This window comes from Miscanthus floridulus, chromosome 9 (genome assembly GCF_019320115.1).
Source record: "Miscanthus floridulus cultivar M001 chromosome 9, ASM1932011v1, whole genome shotgun sequence".
Taxonomy (NCBI): Eukaryota; Viridiplantae; Streptophyta; class Magnoliopsida; order Poales; family Poaceae; genus Miscanthus; species Miscanthus floridulus.
In genome coordinates this window covers 135017841-135039195 of record NC_089588.1, presented here as the reverse complement: position 1 = coordinate 135039195, position 21355 = coordinate 135017841, and the positions used below count along the sequence as shown (strand labels likewise).

At 47.9% G+C, this 21355-nt stretch overlaps 1 protein-coding gene across 1 annotated transcript; it reads right to left on the bottom strand.

The window, feature by feature from the left end:
• Positions 1 to 6598: 6598 nt before the first annotated feature.
• LOC136484312 (uncharacterized) lies at positions 6599 to 21007 on the bottom strand. Its single transcript, XM_066481561.1, has 8 exons — positions 20487 to 21007; positions 17847 to 18566; positions 17545 to 17640; positions 17385 to 17468; positions 8150 to 8384; positions 7913 to 8073; positions 7355 to 7636; positions 6599 to 7213 (listed from the first exon to the last, which is right to left on the bottom strand). The coding sequence occupies exons 1-8, from the start codon at positions 20928 to 20930 to the stop codon at positions 7154 to 7156; spliced, it is 2082 nt and encodes a 693-aa protein (XP_066337658.1). The 5' UTR covers positions 20931 to 21007; the 3' UTR covers positions 6599 to 7153.
• Between the last annotated feature and the right edge of the window lie 348 nt (positions 21008 to 21355).

The following is a 21355-nucleotide window of genomic DNA, read 5'->3' as shown; positions in this document are numbered from 1 at the left end:
GAAAAGAGAGGAGAAAATGAAGAAATCATTTTTAATTTAAAAACCGAGTCTTCACGAGCATCGAAGCAATCGAAACCACCCGCAACCAGCGTCGTGGAGGAGGGCAATGGTTTCCATCAGCACCTGGGATCCCATGCACGAAGCCTTCTTCTCGCTCGCCGGACCTCGCTCGCCGCTAGCGGTACCTTGTGCGGCGGATCTCGCTCGCCGCCGGCGGGATCTTGAGCAGCCGGATCTCGCGCCAGGGCAGAACTTGCTCGCCGCCGATGGGAGCTCGCGTGCAGGAGGCAGGGGCAGAGCTGGGGCGCGGCGGGCAGGTCCAAGTCCGGGGCAGGCACGGGCCACTCCTCCGCCGCCGCCGTGGCTTGGGCCACGGGAGCGCTGCTACCGGGGCAGGCGCGGGCCGCTCCTCCTACGCTAGCGGGAGCTCGCGTGCGGGAGGCAGGGCCGGAGCGGGAGTGCAGCGGGCAGGTCCGAGGCCAGGGCAGGCGCAGGCCACTCCTTCTCCGTCGTCGAGGCTTGCGCCACGGGAGCACGGCTGCGGGGGCAGGTGCAGGCCACTCCTCCGCTACCGTCGAGGCTATGGACGTCGCGGCTCTGGTGGGCGGTGAGGACGCGGCCGCCAGTGCTGGCTTGCGGCTCCGGCGCCGACGCGGCTTCGCTCTGGACTCGCCTCGGCGTAGCTGTGTGGTGTGGTTTCTGCACAGAGGATCCTTCGATGAGATAGAGAACAAGGTGATTGATTGGCTAATTTTTTTATCTAGACACCGAGAGAAAATCTTGCAATGGGAAAGATAGTTTCCTCTTACGATGTTCTATGCTCCGGAAACTACTCATGATTTCCTGCATTGAGGGTGCCTCATGGCATGCGGCTGGCTATGGGGCCCGCCGCTTTGGATCCACCCGCTACGTCCGCGGCGGCCATTTCCATTTCCCACGCAGCACATGGCAACGACGCCACCACCACAGATAGGTACGCACAAGCTGCCAGGTGTAGGCAGCGAGAGACCGGCATTTATTACACGTGTCCACTGGCTTATAGCCAATCTAATCAATATTTTTACTTGTGTGAAAGAAAAAGAAGGAGAGAGAAGAGAGCTGGGCTCTCGTACAAACAATAAGCTGAACACGGAAGCATAGGCACTGGTGAGTCCCAATAGAGATGTACGTAAAAAGAAATAGAAAAGAGAATAAAAATATATAATAATAAAGAAATTTTATAGACAAATAAAAGGCTGATTATTGTATAGCTTGGCTCTTATAACTTATACCCAAACACTTGGCTTTATTATTGAGCTTACTCTAAGGCCTTGTTTAGTTGGCGAAATTTTTTAGGAAATGGTACTGTAGCACTTTCGTTGTTATTTGGCAATTAGTGTCCAATCATAGTCTAATTAGACTTAAAAGATTCGTCTCGTGAATTTCGTCTAAATTATGTAATTAGTTTTATTTTTTATTTATATTTAATGCTTCATGCATGGGTCCAAAGATTCGATGTGACGAGAAATCTTGAAAAATTTTATAAATTTTTAGGAACTAAACATGCACTAAGAGTATATTTCTTCGTGAGTACATACATGCACATCCCTTCCTAAAAACGCGCACCTACATCCACAGTGGCAGTGTGGCACGTCATTGGAAAATATACAGACCGATGAACATTTCATTTCACTAAACAAACTTTTGAACAACAATCTCTTCATAAACGCGTAAGTTTATAATTTAAAAAGTTATGTTATTAGATTTGTACTTGAAAATACATGTTTGTGTGACTTTGTATATTAAGATAACAAAAATACATGACATACGTCTACAGGTCCCTTTATCTAGAAATGATATATGACAAGAGAAAAAGTCATATGAAATAGATTTTGACTCTTTAACTTCTCTTGCAGAATGTATTCAGTTATTAAAAATCAATATTTTCTCAGAGATGCTTTGAACACAAATCAATTTATGCAAGTTTTATGACCTAATCTTACATATAGCTTGACTAATTGTTATTCAAAATTTGTAAAATTTAACTTATTTCCTGATCAAATATGCTTACCATTCCTTAGGAAGCTCCACCCCTCGGCACGCAAAAGCCAACTATTAGAAACATTAAAGTACGTAAAAAAGATAAATAGCAACAAATGTGTATATCAAGATTTAAACTTCACAAGCTTTGACCAATAATTTAGCTAAAATTTTAACTACTATTGTAATACAAGCTTGATATGTCAGATTTCTAATTTAAAATACTATACAATTGTTATATAATAAATAAATAGTTAAAATATAATTTAAGAGATCCTGCCATATCTGATTCCGTCTTATAAACCGGGGATAGCCTTAGCTTGCTTCTTAAAGTTCTAAGAGTTGAAGAGTTGCCAAAACATACCGTCAGGTCTTATTTGGCAGAGCTCCCAGAGCTGATTCTTCGTTGAGTGCAGGAGCTCTGCAAAATAGTTTTGTATGGAGAAGTGATTCTCAGCTGATTCCATGAAGTAATTCTCTAAAATGAAATAAGAGGTTGAGAGCTAAAAAAAGTAGCTTCTTCTGATTCTGTAAAGTGATTCACCATTGTGATTTTGAGCGTTTATGCTAAAGAATCAAAGATAATAACTTACAGCCGTAGAATCACTTCTCTCATAGAATCAGCTTCTATAGAGAATTAGAATCAAATGGAGTTCTACCAAATAGGCCCTTAACAAGACAAGGTCAAGGCAACATCAAAGGTAGAGTAAAAAGGTTACAGGCCAATGTTTCTCTATTTGCCTCATTTAACATCCATACTTAGTACTCGCTCCATTCCAATTAGTAAGTCATTTTGGCGTTTCTAGGTTCTTTTTTTTTTCTCGATCCCACAAAAGATTTGCGCGTCTTTCTATTAAGTTAGAGAAAAAGTTTAATACAACACGCCTTAGTGGCGCCCTAGGTGGTCAGAAAAGTTATATATGGACACTCGTACCCTCCCTAGTATACTGAAAGCTATGCGGTTACATTGGACACTAATCAACCCGAATTGCGGCACTAGCTAGGAGGCCTATGTCTGGGCTGCCGAGCAGCGGCGGCGCTGCTTGCGTGCATCCATGTCGCCATCCGATGGGAACAACTCATGGAGCGCCTGCATATTACCGGGGTCACTGCTGAAGATTTCTTCACATGCCTTCAGGGTCGGCGCTGATGGAGATAACATCCCACTGGTTAGTCCTACGCGCTTCAAGACAAGGTGCTCGCCTCGCTTGGACGCCGGGCTGTGTGATATGTTCTGCGCCGCTGTGATTCCCACGGTGAAGCGCTTGAGGCGTATCATCTCCGAGCAGCTCCAGGAGTGGTGGCTGCCTCGCCTCTGTGATTCCCATGGTGAAGCGCTTGAGGCGTCTGTCACCAGAGCAGCTCCAGGAGTGGTGGCTGTCTCGCCTCTATGATTCCCACGGTGAAGCGCTTGAGGCGTCTGTCGCCAGAGGTCGTCTGAGGGGATGGAGTGCGGTTGACGGCATCCGTGGCAGCCAAAAACCGTCACGTCTCCTGGGGTGGCTGCCCCGACCAACACTGGGTCAGTGCACGTCTCGACTAACGGCATGACTTGTGGCGGCCCCTGACTGGCGACATCGGAGGTGAGACCGACGTCCACTGGGCAGCCTTTGCCGGAGAGCGGGTGTCCACCTGAGATGAGTCCGCATCCTAAGAGGTCACTACCGACGCCGACGGGCACCCAGGCGCTTGTGCTCCTGCTAGGCGACTCACGACAAGCGAGGCGACGAGCTCCTCTAGCATAGGGTCGCCCTACGGGAGAGTCCCCGCACTTGCGCACAGCTCCAACACCAACGGGTCTGGCTCGGGGAAGCAGACTACAATAGCAGTGTAATAGCATTATCGGCGTAGCCAGCAGGTGCGCCCAAGCTGATGTCCCCCCGCTGGCTTACTCCGGCGCCGCCATCGTCATCGTTGAGTTTCGTTGGTGCCCCCCGCGGCACCCTGCACGGTCCTGTCTGAGCCACCGTGTGGCGCATGCTGGGAGGCCCGTGGGTTGCCTCCACGAGTGGAGTGACATGGTCGGTTGCCACCCCTTGCCGCCAACGTCATAGCATGCCTAGGCCGCTTGCAGTCCCTACTGAGGTGGCGAAAGCCATGGTAGCGCAGACAACGCCGTGGCAACCGGCAAGTCGCTACTCGGTGCGAGTAGGAAAGGCAGTTGAAACATCTACCATCAAAGCTCTACGGGGATCTTCCGGACCTACGGAAGTTGCTTCTCAGCCAAGGCGGCCACAGGTCACGTCTCCTGTCGGTGGAGGATCTCCTGCCACCCATCGACGTTGGGGGCGGAGACCCGACCGCTGTGGCCGAGGCATTGGCAGGCAGGGACGAGCAGGCAGGCCACACACTAGCTGGGGTGGCCGGTTGCGCTTCCTTCGCCTTCACCAAGGTCCCTGCTGTTCCGCGTCCGCTCCGCCACAGGCCAGAACCATGACTAAACGAGTTTGGGCACACGGCGGGGAAGCAGCTACCCGCTTGGCCAGGCGACGAACAACATCCAGATAGGTTGTTGGGGGGTCATCGTCGGAGTCCTCGCCGTCGTTGTCTTCATCCGCCCACCGATGGCTCTCCTGAGGAGCAACCTAGGTAGAATGGCTCCGCCGGCGGCGAGAGGGTGGTCGCGGTCGCTGCATTGGTCCCATGCTCATCATCCCGAGGCCCATACGGGTCGACGAGGAAGGCATCAAGGGGATCGGCGGCAAAAGCAAGGGCGACCATATACACCTACAGCCATGGCGAGCCGTTGGCCTTAGAGGACGCGGACCCAGAAGCAGCCCACGCAACTTGAGGTCCGTCCCCACCGGGGCTTCCTAGTGCTCGCTGCTGCAGCAGCAGTGGGCGGGGCACCGAGGCGGCCTCCGCAGCCGTCAGCGGCTACCTCGTCGGCCGCTGCGGCAATGGCATTGCGGTCGGTGCTCGCACGCCAGATCCGGTGTCCATGAGTAGCCCTAGGGCGTCCATAGAGGCGGTGGCGGCCGCGGCGGGGGGAAGTGGAGGGATCCCGTGAGTTGGCTCCAACGTTGGGTCCCACGTCCACAGCAGTGGTGGTGGCCGCGGCGATGGTGCCCTACGGCGGCGGCGGTGGGGACGGGGAGGGAGCTCGCGAGTTGGCTCCAGCGCTGGATCCTGCAAGGATGGTGTGTGTGGGGAGGGTAAGGGATGTGGAGGGGGAGAGGGAGGAGGGGGAGGAAGGGGGAGGGAAGGGGCGCCGGCGCTGGGGCAGCGCGGGAGAGGCCGTCAGGTCGGGGGCCTAGGGCTTCTCCCATCCCGTGTTCGCTCGGGTCGGGGCGACTCTTGCCTATCGCTTTTCTAGATTCTAGAGAAGTATCTTTTGTTACGTATTAGGCACATAATAAAAACTATGTATTTTGAAAAGTCATAACAACTTACAGTTTGAAACAGATGGTTTTCTCTGTTCCCGAACAATTCAACTGTTCCATGCACAATATGGCTATCTTTTTCTTGTCTATCATAAAAATTAATAGTCACTCCTAATCTGAAAGGTTCTCAATTAACAATTGAACTCAAGTGGCAAAAGAAACCCGGAAAGGAGACCTCACTTTTTTGTTTAGGCCTGCTTTAGTTGGGCGAAATTTGAAAATTTGGCTACTGTAGTATTTTCGTTTTTATTTAGCAATTAGTATTCAATCATGGACTAATTAGGCTCAAAACGTTCGTCTCGCGATTTCCAACCAAACTGTGCAATTAGTTTTTTTCGTCTACATTTAATACTCCATGCACATATCGTAAGATTCGATGTAATAGTTACTGTATCACTTTTTGGGAAAATTTTTTGGAAATAAACGAGGCCTTACACGCTAACGTCCAACTCTGGCGGTCTGCTTCGTATTTTCGTGCCCCTCGCTAGTCACTATCAACGCCGCTGCCATCACCCAATGTCACTGTATATCTGAGTTGAACCACCGTACTTCCTCCGTCCAAAAATAGAAGACGTTCTCACTTTCCGAGAAATCAATATTTTTTAACTTTAACCAATTATATATAAAAGAATATTAATATTTATAATACATAATTAATATCATTAAATAAATCGTTGAATACACTTTTATAATAAACTTATTTGGAGATATAAATGTTGCACGTATTTTCTACAAACCTAATCAAGGTTGAGAAAATTTAATATGCACATATTCCATAACTCTTTCTTTGTGGGACGGAGGGAGTATGTCATATGTATGATCTCTCTCCAATATGTGTGTCCATATATCATATACATAGATGACAGTCAAAATTTGTAGTGGACCGTAACATGATTATCTAAAGTAATTAATCACTCGTTCAGTACAAGTAGATTAGATTGGTCTGAACCTTTGTTCAGCTAAATTCGGTACCAGCAATCACCCCGAGCTCAGAACAATCAGAGCATCAACCACTGATTTTCGGTCTGCAGATTCTAAGGTATTCTAGTAAAATTTCAAACAGAGATGGCAAACCGCCAAACCCGCTAATAAAATAGTTCAAAATTTCTGAATTTTGAACTTTGAGCCAATGCTATTTTGCCAGTTGGCTTGACATCACATTAATGGACCCAAGATCAGCTAACCGCAACCAGTATGAAATAATAGGCGCAAACTTTGATCTGCAACTCAAAACATGCATGGACACTTGCATCTTCTTTATTTTCAGGGAACATGGGAATCCATGGACAACGTCTAACCCGTAGGTGCATGTAAAAAAGGCCTTATTGCAACAGAAATACAAATTTTGTACAACAGCGACAGCAGTCCCTCAATTATACACTCAACATCGCAAAACCATGCACCAGGTTCGGCAGGCACTGGGAAAAACGGGATTTCTGGATCTAGCGCCTAAAGCCTTTCAGTCTGCGAGCAGGCAGCTCAAGTTCTCCAGACACGGTCACAAGGAAGTAATGGACAATATGCACAACAGGTACCGGTTGTCAGGTTCTCATGGTGCAAAAATGACAGTTGGCTCTTGCCGACCTGGAGACATCAGCAAAAGCACACTGATTTCCTCTTTCCTGATCTGAATATGGTGCCCATGTTCCACTGTTCAGGGCATATATTGGATCTGAAGCACACTGATTTCCTCTTTCCTGATCTGAATATGGTTCCATAAACTTTGTTTGCCAAGATCAAATACTGGTTGCTCACATGAAACAATCGTCCGCATTGTCCATGCAGTGTTCAAGCACCATACAAACTCTAAGCTGAAGAAGAGATTCAACATTTTGCAAATTAGGTTTATCACACAGTGAGATTAATTTTGAGAACTTCTGTCAATTAGGACAGACTAGATGCCAACGATGCTAGTCATCATAGGATCAAATTGTTTAAGGAGGGGGGAGTACCTTGCAATCCAAGAAGGGGTCATTTATCATGCTTTTCACTTGTAGGATCACTCCAGCATTTTGTAGTCTGACAACTCTACCAGATGAGGCTTCACATTTTGGGTAAATCAAGTTCAGAAGGCACCACAGGGTGGCAACCCGCAACTGTTTATCCTTGCTTTGCAGAAAGTTCACTACAAACGATGGTTTGATGTGATCCACTCCGTGAGGAAGAAGAACATTCATCACAGCTTCCTTGTTCAATTCGTTTCCAGCCGCAATGTTTGCAAGCACATACATACCCTGAAGAGAGGGAATAGCAAGATCAGTGACTTGCCGCACAATGGTTTTTGCATTCTTCTGCAAAATGGTAAGTCATAGAGAAGCACATATGTCCAAAATATCAAAGAATGGGATAAAAACTATGCAGTTCACTAGAATAGATGCTTCTCTCCTCTCCTGTCTGGCTGTCCCTTCAAAATTAAAAAATGCATATGCATATGAATTGACATACGGTTATATTATTACAAATCTTCAAAATAAGTAAATAAATAGACTATACTTTTGAAGAAAACTGACCTGAATGCACACTCCCGGGGCAGATGCATTGTTCAGTTGTCTTGCAATAGCATCCATAACCATTCCATCTTCGCCAATGACATAATTAGCAGAGTCCACATATCCATCAACAAGATTGTGCACGAGTGCCAAGGTCTGTTCTTGAACAAAATGTTCAGAATCTGCATGACATTCCACAATTAGCAGTCAACATACTATGGCAGTTCCCTCATAATCATATTTAGGCATTAGACTTACCACATATGAGGCTTGAAAGAGTAGATAAGGTCAACTCCTTAACAATGAAGTCTTTATCCTTGGGACTAAGAAGGAACATAATATTCCTGAGAGCCCATACAGATTTTAGCCTCAACATTGGATCCATGGACTTTGACAAATGAACAAGTTGTGAGACAACCCCAGAGTGAAGAAGAACTGATTTCCTGGGTGTCAAATTAACAGCAATATTGCAAATGGCACCAAGGGCGGCAACCTGCTTCAAATCAATAAGTGAGAGATAAATTAGGAAACTTTTATTGAGTCATAATGGATTAAAGACCTAAATAGTCATGTTTCAAAGTACAGCTAATTGCCAAATTCATACTGACTTTAGTAACTTCAATGACAAAAAGGTTGCTGGAACAATAAACCTGAGAATTGGTAGCCATGGTGCAGATTACCAGAAGAGAAAGTTTGGCACTAGCTTTCAATTATTGTTGTGCAACTTTGCGTTGATAAGATAATGGCTTAAAGGCTTGATTACTGACGTATGAAAATACAGCTAATTGCCTAATCGACACCAAATTTAGCACATCATAGTGCCAGAAAGGTTCCTCCACCCATAAAGCAATGAAACGGTGCCCAAGCTACCAGTAGCCAAATAAGGAAGTGTACCTGCTAGCTTTCGAATCATTACTTTGCTACTGTACATTGGTATGTAGATTCTAATCAAATCCTAATGTCTAAAGACCTAATGTAGTGATGCCTCACTAGCTAGTTGCCTAATTAATACTCCCTCCATTTCTTTTTATAACGCATGTTGGGATTTGCAAAAGTCTTTTGAGATATAATTTGACCAATCTCTTATTGTTGTTGACACATTCATCAGGAAAATATATGAGCGTCACAGGAAGAAGGAACCACATCGTCCACAAGTAGCTAGGATAGAGTTTGTTCAGGAGTTGTTTCAGTTCACTCAGGGTTTGTTCGGTTCAGTTAGTTCAGAGTCTGTTTTAAACTTAATTCCATCTGAAGAGCCTGCTCAGAGCCTCCTTGTGAGGGTGAGTACACCATCTCACCATCTACCCTTCCATTCCCAGCTAATGAGCCAACTAGCCACATCACATATAATATATTATGAATTCAATAAAACCAAATCGTATTGAAAGATACTTGAAATTGTTAGATTACTGTGCTGCTAATCCCTTTGGTCTTTGTGCTAGTCTATTACTGCTATTTAAGTCAGCTGTACGCCACCCTATGTGGCTATGTGAACAGGCCCCTTGGGCCTCTATATATTGTAATCCCCTGTGTAAACATAATCAAGTATGCTAAGCCTATTGGCTTTACTGTCTATCATGGTATCAGAAGACTAATCTGGTCCTGTACCCTTTCCCCTGCTTCCGCTTTTCCACCGCACGCACCCGCCTCGCACCCCGCGCCCGCCTCGCGTCGTGCGCGCGCCTCGCGCTCCGCGCCCCGCGCCGCCGCGTGCCCCCTCGACGGACGGCCGTCGCGCGCCCCTCGTCGGCCGCTGCGCGCGCCCCGTCCCCTCTCCTCTCCATGACTGCTCCTCCATCCGGCGGTTCGAGCTCCAGCGCCCCGGCGGCCGCCGCCGCGGCAAAGCTTCGCGACGAAGCCCTCGCCGCCGTCAAGAAACTGGAAGACGAGGCCGCCTCCCTGCGGGACTCTAACGCCGAGCGGTCCCAGCAGCTCCAGGAGGAGGCGGCCCTCCTCAAGTCCGCCGCCGATGCTCAGGAACGCGTCCGCGCCGCCGCCGCCGCCCTCGATGCGGAGCGCGAGCAGGCCGACGCTCTGGAGCGGCAGGCCTCCGCCCTCCGCGAACGGCTCCGCGCTGAATCGCTCCGCGACGATGCTTCCGACGACGACGACTTGCGTTCTGTCACCTCTGAAGCCGTGGCCATTGCTCGCCTCCATAGCCAGGCTGCTGCTGTGCAGAACATCAAGAATTTGATTCCCATCGTCCTCGACCTGCAGTCCTCCAACTACTCCAAGTGGCGTGGCTACATCCTGCTCGCCCTCGGTCGCTTCGCCCTGAAGGACCATGTCCTCAGCGATGTCGTTCATGCCCACGATGCGGCGTGGTCTCGCATGGACTGCGTCGTCGTCTCGTGGATCTTCAACACCATCTCCCCCGACCTCCTCGACGTCGTCCACGAGCGCGACGGTATCCCTGCTCGGGCGGCGTGGCTCGGCCTCGAACAGCAGTTCTTCAACAACCGCGAGTCACGCGCCATGCTGCTCGACGCCGAGTTTCGCACCCTCTGCCAGGGCGCCCTCTCCATCGACGAATACTGTCGCAAGATGAAGAATATGGCGGATGCCCTTGCCGACCTTGGCGAGCCCATTCTGGACCGTACGCTGGTGCTAAACGTTCTGCGCGGACTCAATGAACGCTTCCAGTTCATGTCGCAGCTCGTCACTCGACAGAAGCCTTTTCCCTCTTTCACTGATGTCCGTGCTGATCTCCGCCTGGCCGAGCTCAACATGGCGCCACCTTCAGCACCGCCTTCGGCCCTCGTCGCCTCATCCTCCAGCAAGCCGCCGGCTCCTCCTCCGCCCTCTGCTCCTCCGCGCTCTCATCAGATTGCCGGGGGGCAGCAGCCAGGCAACGGCAACAGCCGCAGTCGACGCCGCCGCGGCGGACGTGGCCAAGGCGGCTCACAGGGTGGCTCTTCAAGCAACCAGCACCAGCAGTCTCAAGGTGGCCAGCAGTGGCCCTCTGTCCTCAACCCCTGGACAGGGTCCATTCATATGTGGCCCGGGTCCACTCCTGGCAGTCCTCGTGCTCCACCGCCTCGCGTCGTCCAGTCCCCATCACCACAGCAAGCTCTGGTTGCTGGTATGCCCCCGGGATACTTCACTCCATCGCCATCCCCCGGGGCATACTACCAGGCGCCTCAGCAGGCTCCCACCTCCACTTGGTCGCCATGGACTGCTGAGAATCTCGCCAACGCCTTCAGCACCGTCACCCTGTCACCACCACCAAGCTCCTCGGAATGGGTGATTGACTCTGGTGCTTCCTCTCATATTGCCTCCAACCCTGGTATGATCACAGCTTCGCCATCTTCCTCTTTTCCATCTTCTATTGTTGTTGGCAACGGTGCCATTCTTCCAGTGGTTGGCACTGGTTTTTCCACTCTTCCCGGCCCGTTTTGCCTCAACAATGTCCTTCTAGCTCCTGATATTATTAAAAATCTTATTTCTGTTCGCAAATTCACCACTGACAATTCTGTTTCAGTTGAATTTGACCCTCTTGGTGTTTCTGTGAAGGATCTCCATTCCAACAACACCCTCCTTCGGTGTAACAGCTCGGGACCCCTCTACACCTTGCAGCTTCCTGCATCTCCATCCAGTCCCTGCGCCTTGGTGGCAACTCCCTCCCCGACTACCTGGCATCGTCGTCTCGGTCATCCCGGCGCAGCTACCCTTCAGAGTCTTGCTCAGTCTTCTTCCATAGTCTGCAGCAAGCCTGCTGATGATTCCCTCTGTCATGCGTGTCAGCTTGGACGCCATGTTCGTTTACCATTTCATAGTTCTTCCTCTAGAGCAGCTAAGAATTTTGATTTGGTGCATTGTGATCTGTGGACATCACCTATTACCAGTGTATCCGGTTTCAAATATTACTTAGTTATCCTCGATGACTGCTCCCATTTTCTTTGGACCTTTCCACTGCGCCTCAAGTCCGATACTTTTTCTGTGCTCTCTAATTTTTTTGCCTATGTGCATACTCAGTTTGGTTGCACCATCAAATCCGTGCAATGTGACAATGGGCGTGAGTTTGACAACTCCACTGCCCGTGCCTTCTTTCTCGCTAAAGGTGTTGTGCTTCGCATGTCCTGCCCCTACACCTCACAGCAGAATGGCAAAGCCGAGCGCATGATTCGCACCACCAACAATGTCACCCGCACTCTACTATTTCAAGCCTCCATGCCCCCTTCTTATTGGGCTGATGCCCTTGCTACAGCCACCCACCTCCTGAATCGCCTTCCCACTAAGACTCTAGACATGAGCACACCCTACTTTGCTCTCCACGGCACCCAGCCCGCCTATCATGATCTTCGTACTTTCGGTTGCACTTGCTACCCCAATCTCACCGCAACCACCCCTCATAAACTTGCCCCTCGCTCTTCCCTGTGCGCCTTCATTGGCTACTCTCCTGATCACAAAGGATACCGGTGCCTCGATCTCAACACTAACCGTGTCATCATCTCTCGTCATGTCATCTTTGATGAGACGACCTTTCCCTTCTCTCGACACCGGACCTCCACTCCTCACGAGCTTGATTTTCTAACTAACAATGAGCTGCTAGCTCCTTCTTCGTCTGCAGGTACAACTTCCGGTGCCCCTGCTCAGTTCCCTCTGCAGGCTGCACCAGAGGTATCTGAGGATGCTCCTGTTCCGCTCTGGCCCCCCGTTCTGGCCAGGCCAGCACCCCGGCGCCCTCCCCCAGGCTTCCACACACCGCCAGCAGCTCGCCCTGCCCAGGTGCTGCCTCAGGCTGCAGCCCCGGTGCCTGCTGCAGCCCCGGCGCCTGCTGCTCCGGCGCCTGCTGCTCCTCCGGTACTGCCCATGGCTGAAGCTCTACCGAGACCGCCGGTCACCCACGTGTACTCCAGGCGCCATCCATCCCCTGCAGATCCTATGGCAGCAACTTTTCAGAAGCCGCCTGTCACCCAAGTGTACACTCGGCGCCCTCCACCATCACCATCATCACCGGCTGCTGCTCCTCCTCGCCGCTCCAGCATCATACCTTCCCCCCCACGGTATGTTAAAGATGGTCCTCCGGTTGGTGCTGTACCCGTCACACCGGTTGACAACAACCATGGTATGATGACTCGTGGGAAGACTGGATACATTCAGCCTCGTATTCTTCATGCTGAGGGTCTGTCTCCCATTCCCCGGTCATGCCGCGATGCCCTCGCTGATCCTCACTGGCGTCGCGCCATGGAAGAAGAATATGCCGCCTTCATGGACAATAACACTTGGGAGCTTGTCCCTCGGCCCGCCAATGCCAACGTGGTCACCGGAAAATGGGTTTTCAAACATAAATTCCATGCTGATGGTTCGCTGGAGAGATACAAAGCTCGTTGGGTTCTTCGTGGCTTCACTCAACGCCCCGGTATTGACTACGATGAAACCTTCAGTCCTGTTGTCAAACCGGCCACTGTCCGCTCTGTCCTCACTATAGCTCACTCCCGGGATTGGCCGATTCATCAACTTGACGTCAAGAATGCCTTCCTTCAAGGGACCCTCTCAGAGACTGTGTACTGCTTCCAGCCAACCGGATTCACCAACTCTGCTCTCCCTCAGCATGTTTGCAGACTCAACAAATCCGTTTATGGCCTGAAGCAAGCTCCCCGTGCATGGTACAGCCGCTTTGCATCATTCCTGCTCTCCCTGGGGTTCACTGAAGCTCGCTCAGACACCTCTCTCTTTGTTTACCGCCATGGTTCAGAGACTGTCTATCTGCTGCTTTACGTGGACGATATTATTCTCACTGCCTCCTCCCAGCAGCTTCTCCGCCGAGTTATTGATGCTCTGATGAAGGAGTTCGCCATGAAGGACCTTGGCCCTCTTCATCATTTTCTTGGCATGGCAGTTCAGCGACGAGGTGACTCTTTATTCCTCTCTCAACGTCAGTATGCACTGGACATTTTGACTCGTCATGGCATGGCTGATTGCAAACCATGCTCCACTCCCGTTGACACCTGTGCCAAAGTATCTGCCACTGCTGGTCCCTCTGTTGCTGATCCCACAGCTTATCGCAGCCTCGCGGGTGCTCTTCAGTACTTGACATTCACCAGGCCCGACATTGCATATGCTGTCCAACAAGTTTGCCTTCACATGCACGATCCTCGGGAGAGTCATCTTGTTGCTGCCAAACGGATCCTGCGGTATCTCCAGGGGACTCTTGATCATGGCCTCGCCATTCCTCGGACTTCCCCAACACAACTTGTTGTTTACACTGATGCTGATTGGGCCGGTTGCCCGGACACACGCCGTTCCACCTCCGGCTATGCTGTATTCCTCGGAGGCAGCCTTGTCTCCTGGTCTTCTAAGCGGCAGCCCACTGTCTCTCGCTCTAGCGCTGAGGCCGAGTACCGGGCTGTTGCTAACGGCGTCGCTGAAGCTTCTTGGCTGCGGCAGCTTCTCCAGGAACTCCATCATCCTCTTGACAAGGCCTGCCTCGTCTACTGCGACAATGTGAGCGCCGTCTACCTCTCCACCAACCCTGTGCAACATCAGCGCACCAAACATGTGGAGATCGACCTCCATTTCGTCCGGGAACGTGTTGCTATTGGTGCTGTCCGTGTACTTCATGTACCCACTACTTCTCAGTTTGCTGATGTCTTCACCAAGGGGCTGCCTACCTCAGTTTTTCAAGACTTTCGCTCCAGTCTGAATGTCCGCTGCTGCGACGTTCCGACTGCGGGGGGGTGTTAGATTACTGTGCTGCTAATCCCTTTGGTCTTTGTGCTAGTCTATTACTGCTATTTAAGTCAGCTGTACGCCACCCTATGTGGCTATGTGAACAGGCCCCTTGGGCCTCTATATATTGTAATCCCCTGTGTAAACATAATCAAGTATGCTAAGCCTATTGGCTTTACTGTCTATCAGAAATATGAATCCAATGAAATATCTTTTATGCCTTAAACATTTATATAATTTCATAAACTGTTGGTCAAACTAATAATGTTGACTTTTCTAGATTCCAATGCGCTATATCTTGAAATGGAGGGAGTACTGAATTTAGCATGGCTTATGTAACAAGGTTGCTCCAATAACAAAACCCTAGCAGTGGTACAAGTTCACCTGCTAGCTTTTAGGTCCCTTTTGTGCAACTATATGTTGATGCACAATTTATATTTCGACAACAAAACTATAAATTCTGTAGGGCACTTTACAGAAACTGGATTCCAAAAAAAAAAAGAGTAGGTAAAACTGCAACCAAGGAATGAAGATGCTTGACGAGTGGAGGAGAAGTATATTGGTACCGATCTACAAGAATAAAGGATACATTCAAAGTTGTACTAATTACCGGGGAATTAAGTTGATGAGCCATACTATGAAGCTATGGGAGAGAGTTATCGAGCATCGCTTGAGAGCAATAACGCGGGTCTCTATGAACCAATTTGGTTTCATGCCCGGAAGGTCAAACCATGGAAGCCATTTTCTTAATAAGACAAGTTATGGAGCGGTATAGGAAGAAGAAGGACCACATGGTTTTTATTGACTTGGAGAAGGCTTATGATAAAATACCAAGAAATGTTATGTGGTGGGCTTTGGACAAACATAAGTCCCAACGAAGTACGTCGGGCTCATTAAGGACATGTACAACAATGTTGTGACTAGTGTTCGAACAAGTAATGAAGACACGGATGACTTTCCGATTAGGATAGGACTACATCAAGGGTCAGCTTTGAGCCATTATTTGTTTGCCTTAGTGATGGATGAGGTCACAAGGGACATACAAGGGGACATCCCTTGGTGTATACTTTTCGCGGACGATGTAGTGCTAGTTGATGAAAGCCGGACAGGAGTGAATCAGAAGCTGGAGTTATGACGGGACACTTTGGAGTCCAAAGACTTTACACTAAGTAGAACTAAAACAGAGTATATGAGATGTGACTTCGGCACTACTACTCGGGAGGAGGAAGATATTAGTTTGGAAGGTCAAGTAGTGCCTAGAAAGGATACCTTTCGATATTTAGGATCAATGCTACAGAGAGACGGAGATATTGATAAAGATGTTAGCCATAGAATCAAAGCAGGGTGGATGAAGTGGCGCCAAGCACCTGGTGTCCTATGTGACAAAAGGGTACCACAGAAGTTAAAAGGCAAGTTTTATAGGACAGCGATTAGACCTGATATGTTGTATGGTGCAGAATATTGGCCTACGAAAAGACGACATGTTCAACAGATAAGTGTCGCGGAAATGCATATGTTGCGTTGGATTTGCGGTCATACAAGAAGGGATCGAGTTCGGAACGATGATATACGTGATAGATTAGGAGTAGCACCAATTGAAGAAAAGCTTGTCCAACACCGGTTGAGATGGTTTGGACATGTCCAACGGAGACCTCCAGAGGCACCGGTGCGTAGTGGAATCCTAAGCCAAGATAGTAACGTGAAGAGAGGCAGAGGAAGACCGAAGTTGACTTGGGTAGAGGCAATAAAAGGAGACTTGAAAGGATGAAATATACCCAAAGACTTAGCCTTAGATAGGAGTGCTTGGAAAACAGCTATTCACGTGCCTGGACCTTGATGGCTTCTGCTGGGTTTCAACTTTAGCCTACCCCAACTTGTTTGGGACTTAAAGGCTTTGTTATTGTTGTTGTTGTAAAACTGCAACCACACTAGGCCACAAAGGGGTAAGCTGCCTTGTAGTTTTAAATTCGGAAGTCAGCTAACATGCTACATGATTCAATTCAGAGGATCCCATTGAAAATTCAAGCACGAACTCATCTGGAAGGCGCAAGCAGAAAACAAATGCAAAGTGCACGCTTGGATCCTAATGCACAACAAAGTCCTAATGGCGGAAAACCTGCAAAAGAGGGGATCGCCTCATCAGGAACATTGTGTTTTGTGTAATGGACCTTTGGAGAGGGCTTCATCTCTCTTTGCTTTGTCCCTTTGCAAAGGCCGTTTGGGGCCAAGTGTTATCTTGGGAAAATCTCATGGTGCAGCTGCCGCAGCAGGACCACGCCTGCATTGCCGAATGGTGGGAAGATGCAGCAAGCAAGATCCCAAAACAGGAACACAGACGTTTCAATGGAGTACTAATATATATTGTGTGGAACTTGTGGAAGGAGAGGAATAGGAGCATTTTTTAGAACGAGTTCAAGACGGCACAGCAGGTTGCCTCCTTGACCAAAGAGGACACTGTGCAAAGGCGTAGGGCTTTTTCCTTTGTGGGGTGAAAAAACTGACGGTGGGAGGGGTGTATCTACTTTGGTCCTAGGACCGGTGTGATTGGCCCAATGGGTGCCATGTGTACATAAAACACTCTCTTTTCTATACTTAATTGAGCGGCAGAGCTCCTGCCTTTTCTTTCAAAAAAAATGCTACATAAGTTGCCATGCCATGCACTGAAACTCTATTTCCTTTTAGAATACCACATGTTCATAACTTAACTAGACCATTGGAAGAAGAAAAGGTACATGGAAGCACCTGCACTGCACCTTCCAGAAAAAAAAAAAACACACTATCTCAGGACTATGTTACTGTACATTTGGCAGGATTCACATACCTGGACCGAAGTAGACGAGTCATTTAAAAGCTGGACTAGGGGACCAATAACTGTATCGCAGGATAATTGACCTCCACTGAGTACCTGGAGATTAAATACATCAATTGAATCATCTGGGATGAACAACAAAAGTCAAGATGGAAAGATGCATGCATCTTACCTTTGGTGACCTGGAGATATTCTTCAGACATGAACATGCTGCAACACGGATATCAGCCCAATCATGTTTCAATGCCTCAAGGAGTAAGGTTGATACCTATTTTAAGAGATTGTGTTAATAGTCATAAGTTATTTGTCAATGGACAACCGTATGCATCCACTACTAAAAACTTAAATGTTGGGAGCTGACATTGAGACGGTTGATTGAGTTACCAACCTAACTGAAATTAACAATAACAATAGGAGGACTCTACAGAGTACTGAACTAGAATTGACAACTTTGGAACTTCACACATGACATACCTCAACCGACATCAGTTGAGATCTTGACTCTTCAAGTTTTGAGCAAAGTTCAGATAATGCAAGCAATATGGTCACTGCTCGCCTTGTCTCCAATGGATTTGCTAGCAGATGGTTGCTGAGCTTCTCAACTGCATTCGTTGTAAGAGCTTGTTTCTGCAGTTCGAAGTTGTCTTTAATCAGGGTGGTTAATGCCAAGGGAGCTTCATCTCCTACGTGACCAGGTTCTTCAATTAGCTCAAGCAAAACCATAATCAACTTGGTCTTAATCTGTTTGTCCTGAAAATGACAGGGAGAAGCATGCCCAAGTGCAATCAAGCAGAGGCAAGCAAGTAGTCTTGTGCGTGGACTCCGATCATGTATTAAACCAACTACTAAACGAAAACCTTTTCCATGGTCCGTTGATGCAAATCTTGAAGCAACGTCTCTGTTATTCCGAATGACTGCAGTGACGGAACCTAAACAAGCATCCCGTATATTCATAGATCCTCCAAAAAGGCTAACAAGTTTTTGTGGAACACCAGCACTGCATAGTGACAATTGTTCTGCACTACTCTCACAAGAGTGAGATATAATAGCAGCAGCCAGCTCTGTGACATTCTCGTTCTCACTATCCAAAAGCGAAAGAACAAAATCCATGTTTTTCCCACTATTAACATCAAACTTTGGAGCTAATCTTGATTGATATATCATTCTGAGAGCACGTGCACTTGCATCCACAACCTGTAATCAAGAGAACACAACAACAACAACAACTCCAAAGTTTGATGTTAATCAAGAGAACAACATTAAATAAAACATATGCAGCATCATTATCTACAACCATATCATACAAAACAATATGAATAATCATTAACCAAAATTGGCTCATAAGCACAATATAAAAACATGTGTTCAACAAAGAAGATTTTCTTAGGTTCCCCTTCTTACAATTGTACATGTGCTACAGCTTACAAAAAACACAATAAAATAATTGTTGAATTTAAGCAATAATGAAAACTTAAGATTTCAGAGAGATAACAATGAATTACTCAGTCATGAAACATAATGGAGATTTTGAAGTTTTCTGTCATAATTAGTTTCATTTTCTGAAAGAGAATTGTGAAGTAAGACAATCAGGCGAAAGCTTGTTGATCAAAATGTAGCAGGTAAAGGCATTAGCAAAATTCGCTGAACAGAGCCATGTTTATATAATGAATATGCACAAGAACCATTTTCAAATATAAATATCAGAAATTACCTTGTCCCAAACTAGAAAAAGGGAGAAAACCAGCAACTGCCACATCATTATGTCAGAAAAATGGGCATGCTTAACCTTTTATAACAATCCCTATATAATTAAGGTCGAAAGCGGTGGTTCTGAAAAGGATGTTGAGCTGTGACAATAGAGAAATACCAAAGTAATCATTTCATCTCCTTTTTTTGTTTTCTTACCCAGCTACCGTGTTATATTCCCCCTTTGATAGTCATTCTGTACCACAACCACAAAGGAGTGACCGTTGGCCTCATAGTAGAATAATGAACAGCAGAGTTCACCAAACTAAACAGTTAGTTCACTTGCAGACTACCTCCATAATTCATTCAAGCTCATATATCCATTGCATCACCAGTTTATAGATCATGTGAGCGATTATATATTGGTTGAAATTTTTGGGCAGGCAAAATTCTGACTAATGCATGTGGGGTTTTCAAACTGCAATCCCTGGCTGAGTGCTACTACTCTGACATCAGAAAACAAACAAGTTCTAAGTTCAAGCATAAATCATGAGCTCCAGTTTTACCATAACTAACAGAAGCAATTTACCACATATTTTTTAGATTGTGTTCAAAAGAGGAAGAAAATTGTAATCGATGAATATAGACGATCTCTACAGGAATCCAAAATAAAAAAGACAACTTTCCAGCAGCACATCCTCCCCCACCATCACCAAACCTAACCATTGACCCGCTACCAAACTCTCCTGATTTCAAGCACAAATGAACAATAATTACACTACTTCAACCAAATGATGAGAATAGCATAAAAAGGAACGGGCATAGAAAAGAAGAGAAAAGGAAATGCCAACCACCACACTAGTTCTCACCTTAACTAAACCAACATATTCTCCAACAGTTTAGCTCAAATAATTGGCCTCATTCCAAGGCTTTAAGCACAAACCACCAATCATAATTCCCCAATGCAGAGTTGTTTACTTTTTTTCAACCAATCCGTAGTTATTTGCCATCAAAATTACCCCAATTTATTTCAAATTTTAACTACATCAAAACCCTTATAGTACAGAACATGTTAACAGCAAATGGAATGCTGTGGTTGCCAGCTGCCACACACACCTCATCCCAAATTCCCAATTGCAGAAAGTAAGGTCAAAATTCTTCACCAATCCAATCAATATTTCTCATATAACTGATGAAATGGACACCATTTGTACCCAATTCAGGCTCAATTTCAAGCATAATTGCTAACGTATCCCAAATCTACACCAAGAAACAAGGCAAGCAGTTGTTGCTGCTAGCTTCCGTCCACTCTGCTGGTCGCAACAGATCTTTTCCCAATTAGGCAAGAAACCTACTTTTTTATTACCAAAACCAATCAGATTCCCGCAGACACAAGCTAACGAGCAAGTGAAGGGGAGCAGACCCTACCTTCTCGTCGGGGTGAGCGAGGAGCCGAGTGAGGTGCTCCACAGCGCCGGCGGCCAGCACGGCGCGCGCGCCATCCTCCACGCCGCACGCGAAGCTCCCCGCCGCGGCCGCCGCCTGCACGAGCGCCGCTGGCGAGGCTCCGGGCTCCGCCAACGCCGCCACGACCGAAGGCACGGCGCCCAGGCGGAGGTAGAGGAGCTTCTTGGTCCGGTTCCCGATGATCTGGTTCTTGATCTCGCGCAGCGCGCGGACACGCTCGTGTTCCACCTCCTCTCCGCCGGCACCGGCGCCGACGCAGCCCGAGCCAGGGGCGGGCCCCGCGGCCGCCAGCCTCGCCGTCAGCTCCTCCGGCCTCGTCCCCAAGCAGCTCGACGCAGACGTCGACGCCGATGGCGCGGGCGACGCCTCCTCCGGCCGCGCGCCGCCGCGCGCCGTGGCCGGCATCTGGGGGTCGGAGGGGGGAGGTGGCCGAGAAGTGTTTTTATGAAATAATTGATTTTTTTGGGTATTTTTTAGCAGCTTTTTTTCTGCTTGGTTGGTGTTTATAGGAGAGGGGATGGTGATAGAGAAATGATGGGTGGGCCAGTGGCACGGCCCAGTTAGGTGTCGCCACGTGGAATGAAAAATTAGAGACAGCTGGTGAAATCATTGGGCCCGAATTTTGTATAATTTTTTGAAGTCGCATTCGTTTGTCTTTAATTTTTGTTAGATTTTTATTATGAAGGCGGTGGCTGCATCGGATTTGGTCTGAAAAATGGGACATATACTGACAGGTGCTATTTTCTAGTACGTTTTCGGTTTTGTTTCTTTTGGATCATGGTGTTTTACATTGTTTTATGGAATTTCATTGCCTTTGTTGCTCGTGTAAT